The 23,977-nt window shown below is 30.7% G+C and overlaps 3 protein-coding genes across 5 annotated transcripts in view; all 3 read right to left on the reverse strand.

Moving 5' to 3' along the window:
* Positions 1-23,977, reverse strand: part of LOC114335268 (uncharacterized) — a 511,010-nt gene that overhangs the window by 27,427 nt on the left and 459,606 nt on the right. The window lies entirely within an intron of this gene.
* Positions 1,674-8,687, reverse strand: LOC126883161 (uncharacterized). Its single transcript, XM_050648410.1, has 2 exons — positions 8,416-8,687; positions 1,674-2,230 (listed from the first exon to the last, which is right to left on the reverse strand). The coding sequence occupies exons 1-2, from the start codon at positions 8,445-8,447 to the stop codon at positions 1,810-1,812; spliced, it is 453 nt and encodes a 150-aa protein (XP_050504367.1). The 5' UTR covers positions 8,448-8,687; the 3' UTR covers positions 1,674-1,809.
* On the reverse strand, positions 6,416-8,409 carry LOC126883160 (uncharacterized). The gene has a single exon (XM_050648407.1). The coding sequence runs from the start codon at positions 8,338-8,340 to the stop codon at positions 6,865-6,867; it is 1,476 nt and encodes a 491-aa protein (XP_050504364.1). The 5' UTR covers positions 8,341-8,409; the 3' UTR covers positions 6,416-6,864.

Consider the following 23,977-nt stretch of genomic DNA (forward strand, 5'->3'; position numbering starts at 1 on the left):
TTATTTTAAATGGGAAAAAATAATTATGAATAGTATTGATTCTGATTTTTAATAGCAAATATTAGTGATTTAAGCATGAGAAACTTTTCATAATTGTAAATAACATATACCGGGTGACTAAAAACTATATAAAAATACATAGGTATATTAATATCGTACATATGAGTAGGTAGGTACATTACACCTCCTTTTGTAAGAATGAAAATAATTGTTAAATGAATTTTCATTCAAATGGTAAAAACATTTGTGTACATTATTATTTTGTTTTGACACATTTAAATATTTTCTTTTAGTCTTGATAATCTTTCACTTCGTCTTATCGGTGTAGTCTCTGTGAAACTAGTCTCTTCGCACTTTTTGGATTCACTGTAATTGTCTTTATGATGTTTACACTCTATACTTAAATCTGTCTCATTTACATGTTTTCGTTTACTTTGACATATATTTAGTGTTAAACAATTTGTGATTTGTTGACAACTATGTGACAAATTTCGACGAAGTCGGCGGTAAAAATATTTAATTATCCTGTATAAGATATAAAGTAACAGATATTTTATCAAAATTAAGATTACATAAGTGAAATAAGAACTATTTTTTATTGTGTCTGAAAAATTAATATTTGTTTCTGATGCGATTTTCTCTAAATTATCTAGTTTATGGCTTGCTAAATTTAATGCATCTCGGTCAAGATTATTTAATTGTAAGGGAACAAGGTGTAATTTGGATTCATTATTTATCTTAATATCATCACAACAGACTTCTGGAAGAAATAAATCTGGAATGATAGACTGAAAATTACTTTCTTTTGGATTTGAGACCGATATCAAAATAGTTGAACCAGTGTAGGTTTTGCAATTATTCGAGGTAGAAAAAATACCAGTGTTTGAAAAAACAATAGATATTGGCGTACTAGTCTGACAGCTTAAAGTCAAATCTGTTGGTTTAGGTAAAATGTATATCCAAGAATTTGGTTTACTTAATTTATGCCAAATTTCATATTCCGTTTGAATTATACGAGTATCGCAACTAGACGGTATGTTTGTTATTGAAGTTAACAATTCGGTTTCACAAATTGGATTAACGTGTGTAAATCGGAAAGTATCAGGATTTTTGCAAATAAGTTTTTCCTCATCTAATGAATAACAGTCTTCTAATGTATCAATAGTAACATAAATGTTTCTATTTTCTGAAAGAACAAGATATTTGACAGATGGTAGAATAAAGGTAAGTTTCCTTTAATGTTAGATGAATTATAGGAAGAGATATTAGTTTAAAGAGAGAATAATGAGTATTACTAACCAAAGGTATACTAACCGTAATTAAAATTTTGTTATCAAAATATCTATATTTAAGTAAAATAATTTCGAAATATTTATGAGCATAATCGATAGTCAATGGAAATGGATAAGTCGATGTACTAGACAAATGCGTTACTGTTTTAGATAATTCTTGAATTAGTTGGTCAGGTGTTATAACAGAAGGATGAAGGTTATTATTTCTTGCAAATAGAACAATTTTTATTAAAGTAGAATATTCTTGTTGTAATTCTGTTATAAAGAAATTTAGTAAGGTAAAATGTTCTTCTATTTTTTGTTTTAAGTCTAAATTAAAATATTTATTATTAATTTTATCTGTGTAATTCGTTATTGATTCGAAATTTTTATCAAAAATCACTTTGTTTCGGTCTAGATTCGTAATAGAGTTATTAAAATTTGCAATCGTGGCTTTTACTACATGAATTTGTTGTTTTAGTAAATCAAGAAGATGATTTTCGTTACTTTCAGCTTTGTTAATAGCATTATTGAAATTTTACGCATCATCACTGTCTAAGGTACCGAATAAAGTCCTAAAAACATATCCAATTGCATTAAATAGAGCTCGTTTTGGTCTAGAATGTTCATGCAGAATTAGATTTTTTAAAGTTTGTTCATCTTGGAAGAGTCTAGGTATGATTTGTCCCAAAAGTTTTAGTGAAGTATCACATAATCGTAATTCAGTAAGAACTGGTTTGTTTTGACACAGTCTTAATGTTTTTTGATAGGTGAGATCTACAAAATTTAATTTGTCTGTAAAAGGTTGTAAAGGAATATGACTTAATATGTTCCAATGAGTTTCAATAAATTGAACATTTTTTATGTGTTCGTAATAGATTCCAGGTGATTTGTTGATAGGAGTGTTGGTGTATTGCTTGTGGATTTGCTCAGCATTTGTCAACCATATTATTGCATGCCTGAAACAAAAGCATGTTTCAATCTATTCATATGAACTTTTATTGGTTTCTTATTTACTAAAATTGTACAATTTACAGGAGAATTTATCTCCAGAATTTTATATGGCCCATTATAATTTTGTGTAAATTTCTTCGTTTGACCTTTCTTTGTTTGCTTATTTTGGAGATATACTAATTGTCCTTCTGAGAAAATTGTGTCATTAATTTTTTGGTCATAATATTTTTTACTGATTACTTTAGATTCTAATAGATTTGTTTTTGGCAACTCATGAGGTTTTCTAAGCTTAAGTGTTAAATTATCTAGATAATCCTCATATGTATATTTAAATTCTACTGGTCTTATTATACTGCTAGGCAGATTAGGTGTATATCCAAATATTAGTTCATATGGTGTGAACTTGGTTGAAGTATGATTAGTTGTGTTATATGAAAACATAGCAAAATCTAGCCACTCGTCCCAATCGGATTGATCAGCATTAATATAATGTTTAAGATAGTCTGCTAAAGTAACGTGACTCCTTTCTAATGCAGCATTTGATTCTGGATGATAAGTAGTACAATTTATATGTTTGATTTTAAAAAGTTTGGCGATTTGAGCAAATAATTAGAAGTAAAATCTCGGCCTTGATCAGTAACTATTATATCGGGTTTTCCAAACTTGCAAATAAATCCACGAACTAGATTTTCAGCGATAGTCTTCGTTTCATGATTCGGGATTGCATAGGCTTGAGAAAATTTTGTAAAATCATCTTGTAATGTTAATATGAACTTGTTACCTGACTGAGTTAAAGGTAAAGGACCTACTATGTCTAAAATATCTTTTCTAATGGATTTGAGCTTGTTGTTGTTATCTCCATAGGTTTTACGAATTTTTTCCTAACGAGTTTATTTTTCTGACAAGATTTACATGTTTTTATAAACTTTTTTTATATCATTTTTCATATTATTCCATCTGAAATGTTTTTTTATACGATTGTATGTCCGATGAAAACCAGAGTGTCCAACCGTAGGACTGGTGTGGTTTTCTTGTAATATTGTAGTTATTTCTTCAGGTTCAGGAGTTGTTAATATATCATAAAAAATAATAATAGATATATCGGTTTTTCTAAAAATAAATCTAATCATAGATCTAATTTTCCCCAACTTAATTTATCGTAGCTTAAAGTTATTCTGGGTAGTCAAATTTTTGAGATTTTATCGTTTAATAACCAGTCTCTTAATTTTACTAGGGAATTAAATATGTCTTCGTAAGAGGTATTGTCCCACTAATGATTTTTTATAAAGATGTATTAAAAGTTTTTATTTTGATCAGAAATATATATAATGCCATTTAGTCTTGGATTTTTGGCTTCTGATTTTTCTATATGATTGAATTGTTTATTTAGTGGCTTTTGAACGATCTCATTAAAATTTAAATCTACGGAAACAAACAATGCTAAATTTTGTGAGAATGATGTTACCTTTTCACTTATTTCTTTTATATTATCATTTGTTATTAATATAGTTTCGGATTTAGATAACAACTGTGAATAAGTGTCATTGTTTTATTTACTCAATTGGTTTATTTGTAAGGTGGCTGTTGTCGGATTTTTGTTTACTAAACAAATATTTGTTTCAGATGTGGTTAAAGGAGGACGACTTAAACAATCAGCATTTTGATTTAATTTACCTGGTTTATAAATCTGTGCTCTGTGCGTAAAGCGAGTTAAGTCCAAAAATGGTCGAAATTAGAAAATGCACTATCTGTATGTTAGAATTTGATATCTACAGACATGTGTGTAAAATTTGTCAAGTCCAATTCCATTTCTAAACTGAGATATTAATGAAAAACAATATGTGTAAAGCGTTTAAGTCCTGAACTTAGACGCATGACTATTTAAGAAACAGGAAGACTCAGTGTGTTATGTCCCACAATTTTGGGACTTAACACACTGTACACTAATGAGTTATTAAGTGCGCCACGGACGTTGCAAACTTTAAACGCGTTTATCTCAAAACGGTGTTTTAGGATTAAACTCTCTTTACGCACAGAGCACAGAAATAATTTCAATATTCTTCTAATGGTAATCTCCACCTAACAGGTCTTGATCCAGGGTCTTTTACATTAAATAGCCATGTGAGTGGTTTATGATCCGCATAAATGAAAAAATTATTTCCGTACAGATATGGTCTAAAGTGTTTAACACTCCATACAATTGCAAGCAATTCTTTTTCTGTTGTGCTATAGTTTGATTCTGCTTTGTTCAAGGTACGACTAGCATAAGCAATAGGTAAATCATCTGGTACTTTACTCTGAGAAAGTATGGACCCTATTGCATAATTACTAGCATCCGTTGTTAAGACAAAGGGTTTGGTAAAATCAAATCTGGATATTGGAGTATTGGTTCTGAACAAAGTATTGATTTCAGGTTCTCAAATGACTCTTGTTGAATGCTTGTCCAATTAAATTCAACATTTTTTCTCAGCAATTTTGTTAAAGGTTGTGTTAAAGCACTGAAATTTTTTATAAAGCGTCTATAATAACCAGTGAGACCTAAAAAGCTCTTAATATCTTTTTGTGTTCTGGGTATAGGAAAATCTGTAAGAGCACATATTTTCTTTTCGTCCAATTTGACACCAAATTCAGTTATTAAGTGTCCTAAATACATTACTTCGCGACGAAAAAATTCGCACTTATCTGGCTGTATTTTTAAGTTAAATGTAAACAATCTTTCGAATACTTCTTTTAATCTTTTATTATGATTTTCTAATGTATCCGCATGAATGACTATATCGTCGAGATAGACAAAACACCTATAATTTTGTATTCCTGAGAGGACAGTATTCATTAGCCTTTGAAAAATACTGGGAGCATTTTTTAATCCAAATGGCATTCGTGAATATTGATAATGTCCAGAAGGAGTTGAAAAAGCAGACTTTGGAGAATCCTCAGGTTCCATTTCGATCTGGTGAAATCCTGATGTTAAATCTATTGTTGAAAAATATTTTGAATGACGCAATTGGTCTAATATATCGACTGTATTCGGAAGTGGAAATAAATCTCCTATAGTAATATCATTTAGTCGTCGATAGTCTATAACAATTCGCCATTTTTTCTTTGCTGAAGCATCGGCCTTTTTTGGCACAACCCAGAGGGGCGAATTAAACGGCGACGTTGATTCTTCGATAATACCTTGATCTAGCATACCTCTTATTTGAGTTTCGACTTCATGTTTGTGTACTTCAGAATACCTGTATGCCTGTATGATTTAGTGCTAATAGGTACATTAGAATTTAAAGAAATTTTGCAGGTTATGGCATTTGTACTGGTAAGTTGATCTCCTTCAAGATAAAATATGTGATTGTACTCCTTGCAAATAGAAATTAAAGATAATTTTTCTTCACTATTTAAATATTCTGTTTTCAAGGCATTTTTTAACTTAGCAATTCTGTTAGAATTCGTATTATCTTTATAAGAAGACATTTTTCGTATGTTTGCATTGCTTTGTAAATTTGAAATTTTTTCTATTGCTACTTGAATATCTTTTAATTCAACATCCGTTTCGGTAGTGTTTGCGATTGAAGTTAAAAAGAAATCATTTTTTACCTTAACAACACTAGGGCATAAAAATACACCTTTAAGGATTTCGCGTTCGGGACATAATCCTTCGCTTAATTCGTTATTTATTACTTTAAGAGGAAACAGTAGCGATCAACAGGTAGCGAAAACGCGTTCCAAGATTGCGGCTGTAATTTTGAATATTTTTTCGAGATATTTGGCACACGTATTCGTAATATAATAAAGAATGGCGGTACAGAGCCCAATTTGAAAAATATATTAATATGTGGAAATTACTCTGTAATTAAATACAATATTAAAAAAACGAGCCTGTACCGCCATTAAGAAGAACAAAAAAATACACTTTCTTCAAATAAACTTTTTTATCCGATGTCTAGATTTTGTGTCATTTTGGAACTACTAAAATTTTTTATTTCATTAGTAGTTCCAAAATGACACAAAATCTAGGCATCGGATAAAAAAGTTTATTTGAAGAAAGTGTATTTTTTTTGTTCTTCTTAATGGCGGTACAGGCTCGTTTTTTTAATACTGTATTTAATTACAGAGTAATTTCCACATATTAATATATTTTTCAAATTGGGCTCTGTACCGCCATTCTTTATTATAATACGAATACGTGTGCCAAATATCTCGAAAAAATATTCAAAATTACAGCCGCAATCTTGGAACGCGTTTTGGCTACCTGTTGATCGCTACTTTATCACCCAAATTGCTTCAGTTCTGGGAGCTAGAATAATTTTATTACTTTTTGAGTTAGAATTTGAGCTTTGTTCGAATGTATGAGTCTTCTTGGACTGAAAGTCTGAATAGAATTTTGATTTATAATTTAGTGAAGAGCTAGAAATTTTATTTGTGCATATCTCATTCTCATTTGATTTTTCACATTTACACTTGAATTTTCTCTGATTTCAGAGTTAGATTGAATTGGACTACTACTACTTAAGGTTATTTGGATATCATTTGAGGTTTCTAAATAAGAATGATCTTCTGTGGATTTAGAGTCATAAGTAATTATTTCATCAGTATTATAATTTGTCTCGATATTTTGATCTCTCAGAATTTCGTCATTGTTATTTTATGGAAATTTTATATATTCAATTGGAATAGAACAATTTTCAAAGTTTAGTTTGTTTTCTTTATAATCAATTTGACATTTATTTATTTCAAAACAATCGCTACCTAGTATACCGTCAAAATGAAGAGGAAAATCGTCTTCTACGACATAGAAAACATGACTTTGGACAAAATCTTTAACCTTGAAATTTACGTTACAACTACATACAGTTTTATTTGGATTTAAGACATTTTTATCAATACCTCGTAGAGTAAGAGATTCGGAATAAATTTTTGGAAGATCTAGTATTTTTGAATATTTAATTAAAGAAATATCTGCACCTGTATCGATTAGAAACTTGCAAAAGAGTTGATTACAATTATTATTTACTATGGGTAAATCTACATAGGAAGTGACTGAGAAGTTGATGGTTGCGATACGGCCTGAACTGAACGAACTCCTCGAGAATCGACCGCTGCTTGTCGAGGACTCTGTAAGTTTAAAGGATTTGTTGGATATTTTGTTTTTATTATTAAATTCGCGTTTTCTACATTCTTCTATAACATGACCTGGGTTTTTGCAGTATCTACAAAAACGTGGGGAAGTGTTGATATAATCTTTTCTTAAGTTTGGAGGAAAATCGGAATTTGAATTTGAATTTGAGGGTTTATAATTTCGATTTTGAAAATTTGGTTTTTGAAGATTTGTATTAGGATATTTTGGATTTTGAAAACTAGAATTTTGAAAATGCCTAATATTTCTATCTGAATTGTTTTTATATCGACAGTTGTTTGAGGAATGGTTATTTCGTTTACAAATATTACAAAATGGTCTAAAAATTTCTTGCCTTGATAACAACTGTTCCTGTTCTTCGGCAACTGCTACAGCAACAGCTTTTTCTAAGGAATCTGGATTTCGGGCTTTGAAAAGAATAGAGAGGTATTTGTTTAATCCTCGGATAAAGACATTTAGTGCTTGATTTTTTAAAAGTTTAGTACAAGCATTTCTTGCATCTGGAGATAAATTTGGATCAAGTGTATTTATTAATTTTATATAACAGTTCTCAACCTTATTTGAAAATGACATTACATTTTCACTGGGCATCTGACGTAAGGAATGTAATTCCCATTGCCACTGACCTTCCGTTCGGCGTTCAGAATAAGCATCTAATAAGAAGTCTTTTAAATCTTTCCATTCATCAAATGTTCGGTTTCTAGTTATGGCCCTAGCTTTATCAGTTAATTTAGTTTCTATAATGGCTAATAAAATTGCTTTGGATTGTGGATTTACTAGATTGTAAGATTTATCACAATTATCTATGAATTCGTATAATTTTGATTTTATACCATCGAATCTTATAAGAAGTTTTTCAGCTATTTCAGTTGATAATGACATGTTATTAGAATTAGAAGTAGTAGAATTTGAGAAAGAATTTGAGTCGGGAGAAGGTATTTGTTCGTCAAATAAGTTGCTTATATCAGGATATATGGTAGACATACGTTTACAATCTTTTACTTTTTTTATGACTTAGTATATAGGTATGAGACAGAATTTAAGAAAGAATGTACTTACATGCAGAATAATAATTTTATGGTTAGTCGCATAGTCTCTTATTCCTGGTTCACCTCTACTTCAGATTGTTACTACAATAGGGTAGTAGTAACTTGGGCTTAGCATTGGATTTGTACTGGACCCTAATGTAAACAGTTGTAGTGGCGAATTTTCCACACTGACAGTTTCTTCCGAATGATTCCTCGAAGGAAATAAGCCAATTCGAAATTTCCTCAGCTTTTCTTTCTCTCAGCAACCAGAGGAACTCTGTTACTGAGATCCCACTTCTGACACCACTTTTTTGTTATGGAATACTAAGCTGCTAATTCTTCTCCGCACTAATTCTTCTTATTAGAATAAAATTACGTAGAATGACGTGGATTAATTTATTATACTGGAAAATGAAAATTACAATGTTCCGTTTATTTCTTAAAACTATGAATTTATAGGTTCTGTTATCTACAATTATTTAACGAGGTTTTGGATGGATTTGAGTACAAGAGATTGGACTCAAATATTAATATTAAAATAGCAAATACGGATAGTTTATCGAACAAAGAAATTGGCGAAATATATTATTGTTACTTATAGATACGAAGTATCTATTAGACAAATAAACTAGAGAGACTTATTTATTTTAAATGGGAAAAATAATTATGAATATTATTGATTCTGATTTTTAATAGCAAATATTAGTGATTTAAACATGAGAAACTTTTCATAATTGTAAATAACATATACCGGGTGACTAAAAACTATATAAAAATACGTAGGTATATTAATATCGTACATATGAGTAGGTAGGTACATTACAGCGGTAACGATTAATTTTATTTTATGATGCTAATTAGGGGGTGGTTTTCGCGATTTTTTTACCAAAAAATAGCAGGGGCCAACAATATTTTGAGCCTAACTGACTTACTTTTAATGTTAGAAGTTTTTTCAAAAAACAAAAATAAACCTTTTTTTAAACAACCAAAAAGGTGTAATGAGTTTCTCCCTAAACGTGCTCCGTTTTTTGGTTATTTCACGTCGAAATATTCGATTTGAAATTTGACGAAAACGAACCAACTTCTCACTAGCTACAACTCTGCTTCTGCTGGGTCAACAGACTTCATGTTACACCATTTTTTTCACTTTTTTATAAGCTAAATTTTTGCTAGGAATATTTTTTGCGATAAAATACTTACTTTTTAAGTTATTTGGGAAAATCCGTCCAAAAACATGTTTTTTTTCTTTAAAATGAACATATTCACTCGCAAATAACTCGAAAAGTATTGCCTTAGTGAAAAAACTCTATAGAACAAAAGTTGCCTTGAATTAGTCAGTTTATCTAATTCCCCATTTATTTTGAATGTACACTCACTGGCACAAAATTCCGCCACCCAAAATATTTGATTAAGTTTGAAAATCTATAACTTTATTATCTGTACTCCGATTTTCAAGATTCATACATCAGCTTGTAGGTACAGATATTGATGTCCTTTGTTATTATTCCGGTAACAAAAATTTTTTGTTTAGATGGAATTATACGGGGGTGAATGGAAGCGTTGTTTTATCTCCTAATTTTAAAAAATTCTGTGGAAAAATTGGAGGGATGATTTTGTTTCATATTCCTTTTGTATTATCCTGGAGGTATCACTAATGTTTTGTTTTTTGAATTAACCGAATATTTCTTTTCTTGTAAGAGCTGTAAATAAAAGCACTGCTTTGAAGGTTAATTAAATAAAACATATCAAATGCATTAAAATTAACAAAACAAAACAAAATTAACAACAAAAGAAAACAATCAATAGCGGGTATAATGTCCACCTCTTGCAGCAACGACTGCTCGCAATCTGTTTAGCATCGAATAAAGATGTGTTATCCTTGCCTGGGGAATAGCCCGATATTCCTCTACCAGGACCATAACTGTACCAAATTTTCGGGAGGGCTAGGATGACGGCGAATAGCTTTTTTTAGTTCATCTTATAAATTCTCAATAGGATTAAGATCTGGGCTGTATGCGGACCATTTTAATCTTATAAATCTAACCTCTATCTTATGATAAAACACTGAAAACTTTTGTTTTCTATACTTCCACAAAATTTATTATTTACAACTATGTGACTAAAGCTGTTTCGGCAGAGTGCCTTTATCAAGTGATATAATTTACAATGTGTTTGCCTTTCTAAGTCTCTAACTGAAGAGGTTGAGGAGTGGGGAGCTGTTTGTCTTGAGTTGGTCATTCAGAATTATATCTGTATTTTCCAGTTTATTAATTTCCATAGATTCTAAAAAAGATAGCTTAAGGCCTTTATTTTGGATATGCAGAATTTGAAACTCTTCATTGAAAGAATGATTATGATCTAGAAGGTGAAGTGCGTATGTAGAAGTGTCTGTTTTTCTATTGTTGAAAGCCCTTTTGTGTTCTGCTACCCGTTTGTCAAAAGTTCTGCCAGTTTGACCGATGTACGTTTTTGGACAGTCACCACAAGTTAGTTTGTACACACCACTCTGTAGTTGCTTTCTCTTTCGGCTTTTATTGTTCTTAATATATTTGCTTAAGTTGTTGTTAGTTCTGAAAGCTGGTATTATTCCTTTCTTTTTTATGTATCTGGCTATTTTTGTTGTTATCTTGCCAGTATATGTGAGAGAGCAGAAGGTACTGGGTTCTTCCTGTGGTGGTGGATACACTAACTTCAGGGCTTTCTTATGGAGTTTTTCTTATGGAGAGATTTAAAATAGTGAGAATAGTGACTAAAATAGAGTGTATCCACCACCACAGAAAGAACTAAAAAAGAAAGGAATAATACCAGCTTTCAGAACTAACAACGACTTAAGCAAATATATTAAGAACAATAAAAGCCGAAAGAGAAAGCAACTACAGAGTGGTGTGTACAAACTAACTTGTGGTGACTGTCCAAAAACGTACATCGGTCAAACTGGCAGAACTTTTGACAAACGGATAGCAGAACATAAAAGGGCTTTCAACAATAGAAAAACAGACACTTCTACATACGCACTTCACCTTCTAGATTATAATCATTCTTTCAATGAAGAGTTTCAAATTCTGCATATCCAAAATAAAGGCCTTAAGCTATCTTTTTTAGAATCTATGGAAATTAATAAACTGAAAAATACAGATATAATTCTGAATGACCAACTCGGGACAAAGAGCTCCCCACTCCTCAACCTCTTCAGTTAGAGACTTAAAAAGGCAAACACATTGTAAATTATACCACTTGAGAAAGGTACTCTGCCGAAACAGCTGTAGTCACATAGTTGTAAATAATAAATTTTGTGGAAGTATAGAAAACAAAAGTTTTCAGCGTTTTATTGTGAGATAAAATGAACTTCCATCAAGTAGCGGTCGAATCCATCAATTCTATCTTATGAGTCAATCAGTATTTTTATTTGCAAAAAATGGTACAGCTCTTACAAAAAAAGAGATATTCGGATAAATCAAAAAACAAAATTTTAGTGATACCTCCGGGATAATATGACAGGACTATGAAACAAAATCAGCTATTCCATTTTTCCACAGAATTTTTTAAAGTTAGGAGAAAATACAACGCTTCCATTCACCCCTGTATAATATCATGCAAGTAATATTTTTTTGTTACCGGAATAATACCAAACCATATCAATGCATGTAGTTACAAACTGGTGCAAGAATCTTGAAAATCGGAGCCCAAATAATAAAGTTATAGATTGTCAAACTTAATCAAAAATTCTGGATGGCGGAATTTTGTGCCGGTGAGTGTATATTTTTCACCCCGAGAAGGGGGATTCCCCTCCATTTTTGTAAAATTGAGGGGATGTAGAATTCTAAACTTTTTTCCCAAATTTTCATCCTTCCTTTTTTTTTGAGGTTTTCGTAAAGTTTTGTGTTTTCTGATCGGGCTAATAATTAAAACAAAATATTTAAGAAATGTTTAGTTGATGGTAAAATACCGATGAAATGGAAACTGGACTAGGTGAGCTCCGTACATAAAGAGGGAAACAAAAAGGACCCCCCTATAATTATAGTTATAGGGGAGTATGCATCACATCTTCTGTGGATAGGCTGTATTTGAAAATCAATAAAAAAGGATAGAAGAACCGTATATAGCGAACTTCTGAAGAACTAAGCTCTTTTCGTCCCGAACGTTCATATAGTTACTGATAATATATTTTCTATAAACGGCTCATAAAAAAACAATAGCATTTATTCAAGTCTATAAATAACTTCGACAAGGACGATGCCTGTCACCAACCTTACTTAAAGTTTATGAGATGAAACAATCAAAAACTGGAAGAAGAAATGTGGAGAGGCGGGAGTGAAAATTGACACCAACTGTATCAATAGCTTTGTCCTAACCGCTGATCAAATAATTTTAGCAGAAGACAAAGACGACATCATCTACATTCTACACGAATAAAAAGTCAGAAGAACAATTTGGAAGCTGGGGTTTCGAAATTAATCATGATAAAACGCAATATATTTATGATCGTTGAAAACACCGTAGAAGACCTGGAGATAAATATCAAGTAAATAAAACAAACAGAAGAATATATTGCTTAGGAGGAGCGGGGGGCTTCACAGCATCAGATCAAATGAAAACAAATAAAATAAAGAAAGACAAGATAATTACAAGTGCAATTAAAGCAAATCTTTAAGACAATAGTGAAAAGCTGCTTACTATAATATGACTTAGGGACGTGGGTGATAAATTTATTAATGAAAAACAGAATAAATCCAATGAAAATGATGTTTTGGAGAAGAAGGTTAACACTGATGGAAAAAGTGAAAATAAACAAATTATATAACTAATTAATGTGAAGGAGGTGAAGGAGGTGAAAATTGTTTATAGCGGTCCTCAAATACGCCTTTAAAATGCTAAAGTGGGAAAATAGAGGAATAAAAATAGATGGAGAAATGCTCAATCATCTGCGATTTGCCGACGATATAGTACTTATTACCGAAGATCTGGGTGAAGCACAACAAATGCTACTAGAATTAGAAAACGTATCTTCAACAATAGGTCTAAAAATGAACATCAGTAAGACCAAATTTATGATAAATTTAGTTCCCAGCGAACACCTAACCATCCAGAATCAAGTGGTAGAATTGACAGAAAAATACATATATGTCGGTCATGAAATCAGAATAGGCAAGGCCAATCAGACTTGCGAATTTCAACGACGAATAACACTTGCTTGCGCGGCGTATGGTTCACTAAGAGACATCTTTAAGAGCAACATCCCGACAGCTATGAAACGGAAGACATTTGACCAATGCGTTCTTCCTATTATGACATACGGAGTAGAAACTCTCACGCTCACAAAAACAACAGCACTAAAATTGCGAGTGGCACAAAGGCGCATGGAAAGATCGATTCTCGGCGTGACAAAAAAAGACAAAATAAGGAATTATGACTTAAGGAAAAGAACAGGCATCACTGATGTCGTTGAACGTATAGCCAAGCTGAAATGGAATTGGGCAGGTTACATAGCGCGACTGAAAGACTCAAGATGGACCAGAAAACTAATTGACTGGCGCCCAGGAAAAGACAAACGCAGCAGAGGACGACCACCAACACGCTGGATGGACGACATTAACCGAATATCCAAGAAATGGCAACAAGAAGCACAGAACCGTGAAGAGTGGCGAAGAATGGGAGAGACCTATGTCCAGCAGTGGACAGAAGAGGTTGTATGATGATGATGAGGTGAAGGAGGCACTAAATGACGAAATAGAAAACGAAAATTAGTTACTGTGGTATGAACATATGCGAAGGATGGACGAGACAGGAATACTACTGAGACCTTAGAAATGGAAACTAAGTAGAAGGAAAAGAGGACATCCTAGATTGCAGAGGAATGAACAAATAAAAACAGCAATGAAAAAATCGAAGAAATGGCGATTAGGATGTGGAAAACCAACATAATCTATGCTATCGGTAAAATTCAGTTTGATTCCCTGGAGTCTTATAAAATTGAATATTATTTAGAATGCGCCCCATCCAGCGATGCTGCGGATGAGATTTTTTGTACGATGTTACATATATTAATCATTTACATATTGGTATCGAGAGACCTTTCAAAAGATCCTGCTAAAATAAGGAAAAGGTAGGAGCGGATGTAGAGACGGTAGAATTATGGATTCTTATCTTTTAATTATAATAAAATGTAAAATATTAAGATCAGTTATATAGTCTAGGCACCAGAGGGGTCACCGTTTCCTTTTAAATTCTGATGGATAAACTCAACGGTTTCTTATGGATTTTTGGCTGATGATTACAAATTTCGAGGGTGGATTTCGATCCGAGTGGTCAAAAAATTGCTATAAACAATATAATTTTTTATAAATTGTTTATAATGCTCTGGCTCATAAACTAAAAGAGAATAAAAATAATTTTTCAAATAAAATTTGTTCGTTAATAAGAAACGAACAAAAAATCGTTTATTAAAGTTAAATCCAATAATTAGAACTCAAGATATTGTAAAATTAGTGCACAATGCAAATTGCAAATTGCAAATTGCAAAATAAGTATTTTTCGAATCTTTATCGATCGTAACTCAGCTTCTACGCATGCGAATAAGCCTTAAAGGGCCTCATTTTTAAGCTTTGTTAATAGGATTCCAAACAAAGTTTGTTATATTATTTTATCTTCATTTGTTTTAAAGTTATACCCGTTTGAAGTTATAATTTTCTTAAAAAAATTGTACATTAATTTGTTTATAAGGGTTTGTTTAAAGTAAATTTGAGCTGTAAAACTTTATACTATATTTAACAATAATGATAGAAGAACTCAAAAGGAACAATTTAAGCTTATTAAAATGTTCGTAAGTTTATTTTTCGTCAAGATATCCATATTTTAATGGCGCGCTATGAGGCGCAAGATCGGCTCACAGTCAAGTAAATATTTTTCGACGCTTTATCGATCGTAATACGGCTTCTACGCATGCAAATGAGCCAATATGTGATACAGTTGTTTCATTTTATCTTTGCCTATGTGTCACGATTCATTTTCAAACAAACTAAGTCAAAACATAATGGGAAACGTACGTCGATGTGTATATACATTGTGTATACAGTATACTATAATATACTGTACACATAGACGTACGTTTCACTTTATGTTTTGATTTAATTTGTTTGAAAATGAATCATGACGCAGGGGCAAAGATAAAAAGGAACAACTATATCCATATAAAAATGGATCGAGCTCTTTTGCAGCATCATCATTGCATAAATCGAGCATTTATGTTGTGGCGGCATACACAAAATTGACGTGCCTTGATGATGCTGCAAAAGAACTAGATCCACTTTATTTGGATATCATAATAGATAATTAGACTCTGAAGCCCCAAAAAGTTATAGTTTTACTGCCTACAAGGACAGACAGTACCACTATGTAACTGTAAAAGTTGCTCTAAGAACTTATGCAGATGTAAAAAAGCTGAGATTCCCGATTCCTCGATGCAGATGCAAGAAAGAAAATGTTTGTAAAAATAGTATTAATAAATAATATCAACTTACTTTTTCTTTTTGGTTATATTTCTGAAATACTAGTTTTAATGTTTTTTTTTCTCATTTAGCACAAAAAATAGAAGACAAAGTAAATATAATGAAAGGTGATGCGAGGTACAGTATGAAGATTTAATTATACGAATTATATGATAAAATTTTATTAGGATCTTTAAAAATGAAAAATGAAGATAACGTATAGGTATATACGAGTATATATAAATTATAATTTGCATCTAGAAGTTAGCGCGTGAAACTTTAGGCGGTGAGCCGATCTTGCGCCTCAGAGCGCGCTATTAAAATATCGAGCTCTTGGCCAAAAATAAACTTACGAACATTTTCTTAAGCTCAAAATGTTCTTTTAAGTTCTTCTATCATTATTGTTAATTAAAGTATAAATGTATATAGCTCAAATTTGCTTTAAACCCTCATAAACAAATTAATGTACAGTTTTTTTAAGAAAATTATAACTTCAAATGGGTATAACTTTAAAAAAATGAGGATAAAGTAATTTGACAAACTTTGTTTGGAAGCCTATTTATTAAGCTTTAAAAGGAGATCTTCTAGGGCACATTTTCATGCGTAGAAGCCGAGTTACGATCGATGAAGCTTCGAAAAATACTTATTTTCTAATTTGCCATTTGCATTGTGCACTAATTTTACAATATCTTGAGTTATAATTATTGGATTTAAGTTTAGTAAACTTTTTCTCTTCGTTTTTTTATAAACGAACAAATTTTATTTGAAACATTGGTTTTTATCTCTTTTAGTTTATGAGCCAGAGACTTATAAACAATTTATAAACAATTAAATTGTTTGTAACAATTTTTTCGCCACTCAGATCGAAATCCACCCTCGAAATTCGTAATCAGCACTCAAAAATCCATAAGAAACCGTTGAGTTTGTCCATCAGAATTAAAAAGGACACGATGACCTCTATTTGGCGCCTAGACTAATAAACAGTAAAAAAAAGTTAACTTTTTTTTCTGTTAGTTTTCTGGCCTTTGTTTTGAACCTTCAGCCACGTAATTAGATATTTTTTTGCTTGAACTATAGTCATTCAGCCAGTCTCAATCAAAAGTAAATGTATTAAGATATTGCCAATTAGTGAAACATGGTTATTATAATAATATTACAATTTGTTACTTCTAATTTTACCATACCTACTCATTACAACTAATGTAAATACTATGTTAATAAATACTATAAATATATTTTTTCTACGACCGTTTAATAACATGCTCATTATTCGCTATTTTTTCATAGATAATAGCACCCATTACTGTACCCGTGAGTAATAATTCATTACCCACGGGCTGAAGTTACTCACGGGTCATTACTCACGGACTGAAGTTAGATTCAAGTGGCTCATGCCACTTTTAATATTAATCGAATATAAACTGCAAATAAAATTACTTAAACTTGTTTATTTAATACAATAGTTATTGTAATTTATACCAATAATTACCTTCGAAAAATTTTTAAAGGAATTTTAACTGTAACAATGTCAGTATATTTTTTACGTTTATATCTTTTTTACTAAAAATTTTGACGTTTATCATTAATTTAGTGACAATGACATTAGCGCATTTTGTGTATGTTAATTGGAATTTATAACTAATATTGTGTTTGTTTTTCAAGTTATATTGTGTTAAATATGTTATAACATATTATGTATAGTTATATATTATTCTATTATATATATATATATATATGTAGTTAAATGTAAATATATATTATAACTATATAAATGAAATACGTCCACCGACATCGGCCATTTCCTATTTATTAGATCCACTGACAGTGGGTACAAATTTAAGCTTATAATTTTTCGGAAACGAATAGAACTTATATTGACTATTTCTAGTTGTATTTTTACAATAAATAAGAATTTAGTAATAGTATGCAATTAATTATTCAGCCACGTACTAGGGGTAAATAGCATTTAGGTATTTTTGTAAATTATTATAATTTAAATCTCGAGTAGTTGATAATTAAATTTTTTACTAATTAAAATAAAAAAAGGTCGTAGAAAAAGTACAGTATTCTACTCGCATGTAATGGCTATTACATGCTCGTTGAATAATATACTAATACTTAATGTTAATCAAGAACACAATGTGTTTGGTTTTTGTCATAGTGTATACATTCTAAAAATAAAAATATTAATGTTAATATTTAAAATAATTGCATTCTTTTTTGTACTTTTTTTGTTTTGTTTTTTTTGTTTTGTTTATTTTTTGTTTTGTTTTTTTGTTTTGTTTGTTTTTGTCACTACGATAAGATGTCAACCCGGTTCAACACCTCAGAGGTTTAAATCCTCTTAGTGATTTTTTTTCTTTAAATTTTTTTTAAATTATTTTAATTTTTTTTTGTTTCATTCATTTTTTTATTACTTTTTTTATTTTTTTTAATATATTTTTTTACATACTTTACAAATATAACAATAATATTTTACTATCCGACAAGAAAGATACCAAAAGAGAATATTTACAGGGAGTGGGATGTTCTGGTCTATAATTCTTTTAATTAGGTGATTGGTTAGGTGTTTATGCTTCTTGCATTCAAAACATATGCGGTACAATTCACTTTTAACCTCACATTCTTGACAAATATTCGAATCTAATGTTTATTTAAATAAATGTGCAGGATAACATACATGTCCAAATCTAATTGGAAATTGGAAATTGGAGGGTGAAATTATTATACCAAGGTTTTTCCGGAATAATTGGTTGTATCAAAGTGTATTCTGTTGTTGATATGCTACTACCTTTCCCAGCGTATTTTCCAGTTCTTCATCTGTTCAGTTCTTAAACAAGCAAAAGCATCTATAATGCAGGGCTGATTTTTGGTTACTGTTCCATGGATGACGGAGTTTTTAGCTAATTGGTCTACCTGTTCATTATGTGTAAGTCCTGAATGAGCTTTGATCCACATAAGTTGTATTTTTTGGGTGTGTTTATTAATTCCAAATAAGATTTTTTTATTAAGAAAATGTATGGATTAGAAGTAGGTACTATACAAGGTAGTTGAGGTATTTGAATAGCAGTAAGCACAGATAATGAATCAGATAAAATTTCTGCAGAATTATAGGATGCTAACTTGAAATAAATTAAAGCCTCATATACTGCCGCAGCCTCGGCACCAACATGGAGAAATTTGAGGGCAGTTTAAACATTTTTTCTATAAATTTATCTGGAATATAAAAGGCACAACCAGTATCATTTGAACTTTTGGATGCATCTATATAAATACAAACACATTTTGACCAATTTGTAAGGTAGTTGTTTAAAACAAGACTGTTTAATAAATAGTGCTCATGATAACTGGGTTGTGTTAGGTATATCTACTTAATTTAGTAACTCAAAGAAATCTTAGAAATATATCACTTTATTTGCAACTGCAAGTTCAGTATTATTATTCGCAGTGGTTTTGTCTGAATGGATTGAATTTCTTATACATACCTACAATTACGAAAAAAAAATGGCGGATTTTTGAAAAAAGCTTTGTTGACTTTTTTTAATAGAACGCCCAGTATATTCTTTTGCAAATTGAAAGAACGATCATTCACCTATCCAGCGGTATAAAGTTTTTTTAAAATCGGTTGTCACGTGTCTGAGTAATTAATTTTTAAAATGAGAGGTCAACGTGGATATCACATAACTAAATAACATAATGAAAAATAACTATAGTATAAGTAAATTATTGATATTTTGTTATGTGAGTTCCACATTGCATCTCTCATTTTAAAAATTAATTGCTCAGTCATTTGAAAACCGATTTTAAAAAACTTTATATGGCTGGATAGGTGAATGACCGGTCTTTCGATTTGCAAAGAAATATACTGGGTGTTTCATTAAAAAAAGTCAACAACGATTTTTTTCAAAAATCCGCCATTTTTATTTAAAAGCGATATAAAAAATTCAATCCATTCAAACAAAAACTTTTACTAAAATAAAACATTTCAGCGAAAACCGCATATTTCTATTTTGAGGCGTTTAGAAGTTATAGGCAGTTAAAATGGGGGAAATATATAAGTGGACACTCGGTATAATAGATCTGATATATAAACGATAAAATAGAAGACATGTTTCAACATCGGCACCCCACCAAGTTTTTGCAATTGATTTAAGAAAATTTAGTGCTTTACTGCATCTATCAACCATAAAATCAACGTGCAGTTTCCAGGTCAATTTGGTATCCAGAATCATACCCAGATATTTTACTGATTTACAAACAGGAAAGTAATCATTATTTTTAATTGTATTTGTTCTCTTTGAGGTACATTGTGCCTAATGTGAATATACAAATGTTAGACTTGTTGTTCGCTAACTCAAACCCATTTTTTTAACTACTCACGGCAATGTTCATGGATATTTTCCAATGTGTTTTAGCCATCATTATATTTTCTAGATTTAGTATAATAAATACAAAAGTCATCAGCATATTGTATTATATTAAATGAAACATCGTCGATACTAATATTATGAAAATCAGCTGTGTAAATATTAAATAGAAGAGGACTTAAAACTGACCCCTGTGGAAGACCTGAGCTATTAAAGCGTGGTCCAATGAGTTTATTATTTTCAACCCTGATATATATTTTCCTCTTTTTGTAGAAATTGACAATATTTTGAGCTAGAAGAGACAGCATTTCGAATCATCATTTTGTCTTTTAGCATATCTAAATTAACACTGTCATATGCACCTTCAATATCCAAACATAACATTGGTACATATGTATTGCGAGAATATGCATTTTGAATATGAGTTACAATAGTAGCGAGTGCATTCATAGTACCACATCCTTGTCTGTAGCCGTACTGAAAATTTGGAAGTAGTTTTTTCTCATTTAACCACCATTTAAGTATTACTTTCAGTATCATTTCTAAAACTTTGAGAATACAAGACATATGTGAAATTGGTCTGTATGATTGTGCCAGATCCGGATCTTTGTTTGGTTTTAAAATTGGAATGACAATGACTTCTTTAAATTCTTCCATACCTGCATAGAGGACTTCATTAAATATTTCCAATAAAAGATCTTTAGCAATTGCAGGAAGCATATTAATCATGAGGTACTTAATATGGTCATAGCCAGGACTTGGGCTAGGACGATTATTTAAGGTATAACTTAGTTCCGTTAGTCTAATCAGTTGAAATAAAAAATGATTTTTGTCAGTAACGATTTTCTTAGATTCATTAGGCATGGATGTTGCTGTTGGTGGAGCTATTTTATTAAAAAACTCTTCTATCCAAGTATCTTCAAAAGATTTTAATTTTGTTGGTAATTTTCTGTATAACTTCCTAGCTTGAGCCAAAAGTACTGATGATGGAATTGATTTATTGAGAGAAGAAACCCAATTGACCCAGCTTTGTTTTGCAATATTTTTTAGTTGTTTTTTGGTACTTGCGATAATTGATTTGACATATTATATAGTTCTCAAAATTACGTTCTCTTTTATAATCGTTAGTGATAATTGACGCTTTTTAATAATCATGTCACATTCAGTATTCCACCACGGTGACGGATTCCGAGTTCTTGGTATAAAGTTGTATACTGTGGTATTGCAATCTCAGCAGCATAATTTATACTATGTATTAAATATTCATATTTGCTTGATACATTATTACGAACATCACCATTTTTATTAAAAAAATTTTGTACCAAAGAAGTATATAAAGGCCAATTCGCTTTTTTGATGTTTAATTTATTTTTCAGTAAAATTGTTTCTGTTTCATCTTTAATGCAAATATCCACATGTATAACGAAGTGATTCGATCCAATAGTGTCTGAAGACACATACCATTCAGTCTTACTAACAAGATCAGGACTGCAGAAATTAACATTAATCATTGAGTAATTCTGATTAGGTTGAGTTAATAATGTTGGATTTTCATTATTTAAAACTGTAAATTCAAGATCATCTGTCATTCTAATCAGTTGTATTCCAATTTCATCATTTGTACTTGAACCCCAAACAGAATGATGGGCATTAAAATCACCTCCAATTATAATTGGTTTCTGTACCTGGGAAAATATGTTCATCCAATCATTTATTGTGCATCTAATTTTAGGTGGTCTATACAGTGATATAGAACTAATTTGTCTATTTCCATATTTAATTTTGATAGCACATAACTGTATTTCCAGATTTCCAGCACATAACTGTATTTTATTATTATACTTATTATTTTCTATTTTTAGTTCAGTAAAACAAATTGATTTATTTATAAGTATTGCAACCCCACCATAACCATCTGACCTATCATTACGAACCAGATTATATCCATATAAATTTATATAACACCTTTATTTTTAAATCATGTTTCACTAATAAGAGCTATGTCTATTTTTTTAGTTACTAAGTAATATATCATACTATTTTTATTTGAGACAACAGAACGAGCATTCCATTGTATTATTTTTAATTTAGGTTGACAAGACAATTATTTATTTAATATTAATTAAAGTACCCTTCAATACCTGTTCAATGCTACTGACTATTAATCTTTTATCGATTGATCGTATATCATCAAAATTTTGTATACCTTGTAGAAGTTGCAATATAAAAGTAGAAAGAATTTCTGTTACATTTTTATTAATTTCAATATTACCATAATTTGGTACGGTTGTATTAACCGGTAAAGGCTTATCAGGCCCGAAAACAAAAGGGAACATCGGTTTCTTAGCAGTCGTCTGTGCACTTGGTGAATTAAATTTTTTTTATTAGTTTTATTTATTTCAGGTTGAGTAAAAGCAAAAGAAGTCTGATTTTTAGGAACTGGTTTAGAAATCGAAATATTTTTACTAGTGGAAGGCAGACTACGAAAATTCCTTTCATTATCTGCTAAACATTCAAAGGAATTATTGCTTACAAAATTTGAAAAAGATTTGTCACAGTAATTACGTGCCTCTAGAAAGGACATCTTATGTTCAGCCATTATATTTTTAATTTGTTTTTGTTGATCAAATTGAGGACATTTTTTTGATATTGAAATATATTCCTTACTCTTACAATGTATACAAAATATGACTATTTTACTACAATTGGGATCTGTTTCTTTAATTTCACTACATTGCATACATCGTTCTTGTGTGCTTCTACACTGATTGGATACGTGCCCAAATCTAAGACATTTGTAACACTGAACGACCCTTGTAATATACTGTTCTACGGGGCAAAATATCTTATTGAAGGAAACATAATTTGGCAAAACCTTGCCTTCAAAGGTGACTATTATTATTTTTTTTATTGACAAATTCAACTTTATTGTCATTTATAATTTTAAGTTTAGTTTTGTATATATTAGTGACTTTAGAAAAACATTCTATATTTGCCATTAAATAATCTACGTTAAATTTAGTGTCTACATAGCGTACTATGCCCTTAATTTCTAACAAATGATTTGGTATGTAAGCCTTCAGGTTTTCCAATTTTAGTGACTTATTATTCGCCAAATTATTTGCCTCCAATAAGGACTTTAACATAAACTTAATGGGATTTTTTCCTAAAGTTTTGATTTCTACAATGTTAGTGAGTTTTAGTTTTTTAAATAAGATATCCGCGACACACATAGGATGCAATTTGACCAGACTACCTTCATTATTAATTCTCTCAATACAAACCTATATATTTCGTATATTATGTATACTTATCTGAAAGCAGGTTAAAGGTTTCTTTGCTGGTTTCATGTAAGCATTTTTGTCCAGAGAGTCATCACTATTATCTACTGACATTTTCGTCAACGAAGACGTTCCTACACTTGTTTCCCCCATGGGGGAACAAAATAGTGTTATACCCGTACAACACACAAAACAGAAACTTTTAGTAAAACAATACACTTTAAAATAAGCCCGGAATATACCAAAAAACTGCCCAAATTAATATTTTTTTGGACAAATCCAAGAAAAACGAACACGACTTTGACAGTTGACGTAATTAGATATAGTTATGAGTAGCTTCAGAATCAGAATAGAAAAGGTTAGAGCAAATTTTAACAAAATGAGAAAAGTGCTCTGCACAAAAGATTTGAAGTTGAAGCTAGGTTAGCTGAGTTAGATTGGATATGTGCTACATTTTCTCG

This window comes from Diabrotica virgifera, chromosome 4 (genome assembly GCF_917563875.1).
Source record: "Diabrotica virgifera virgifera chromosome 4, PGI_DIABVI_V3a".
Taxonomy (NCBI): domain Eukaryota; kingdom Metazoa; phylum Arthropoda; class Insecta; order Coleoptera; family Chrysomelidae; genus Diabrotica; species Diabrotica virgifera.

Excerpts from the sequence above, each read along its gene's own strand:
- LOC126883160 (XM_050648407.1), bottom strand. The coding sequence starts at position 8,340 with ATGTCTACCATATATCCTGATATAAGCAACTTATTTGACGAACAAATA.
- LOC126883161 (XM_050648410.1), bottom strand. The coding sequence starts at position 8,447 with ATGCGACTAACCATAAAATTATTATTCTGCAT. Across the intron at positions 2,231-8,415 it reads ATAAAATTATTATTCTGCAT|GCATGCAATAATATGGTTGA; the intron begins GTAAGTACATTC and ends CTTTTGTTTCAG.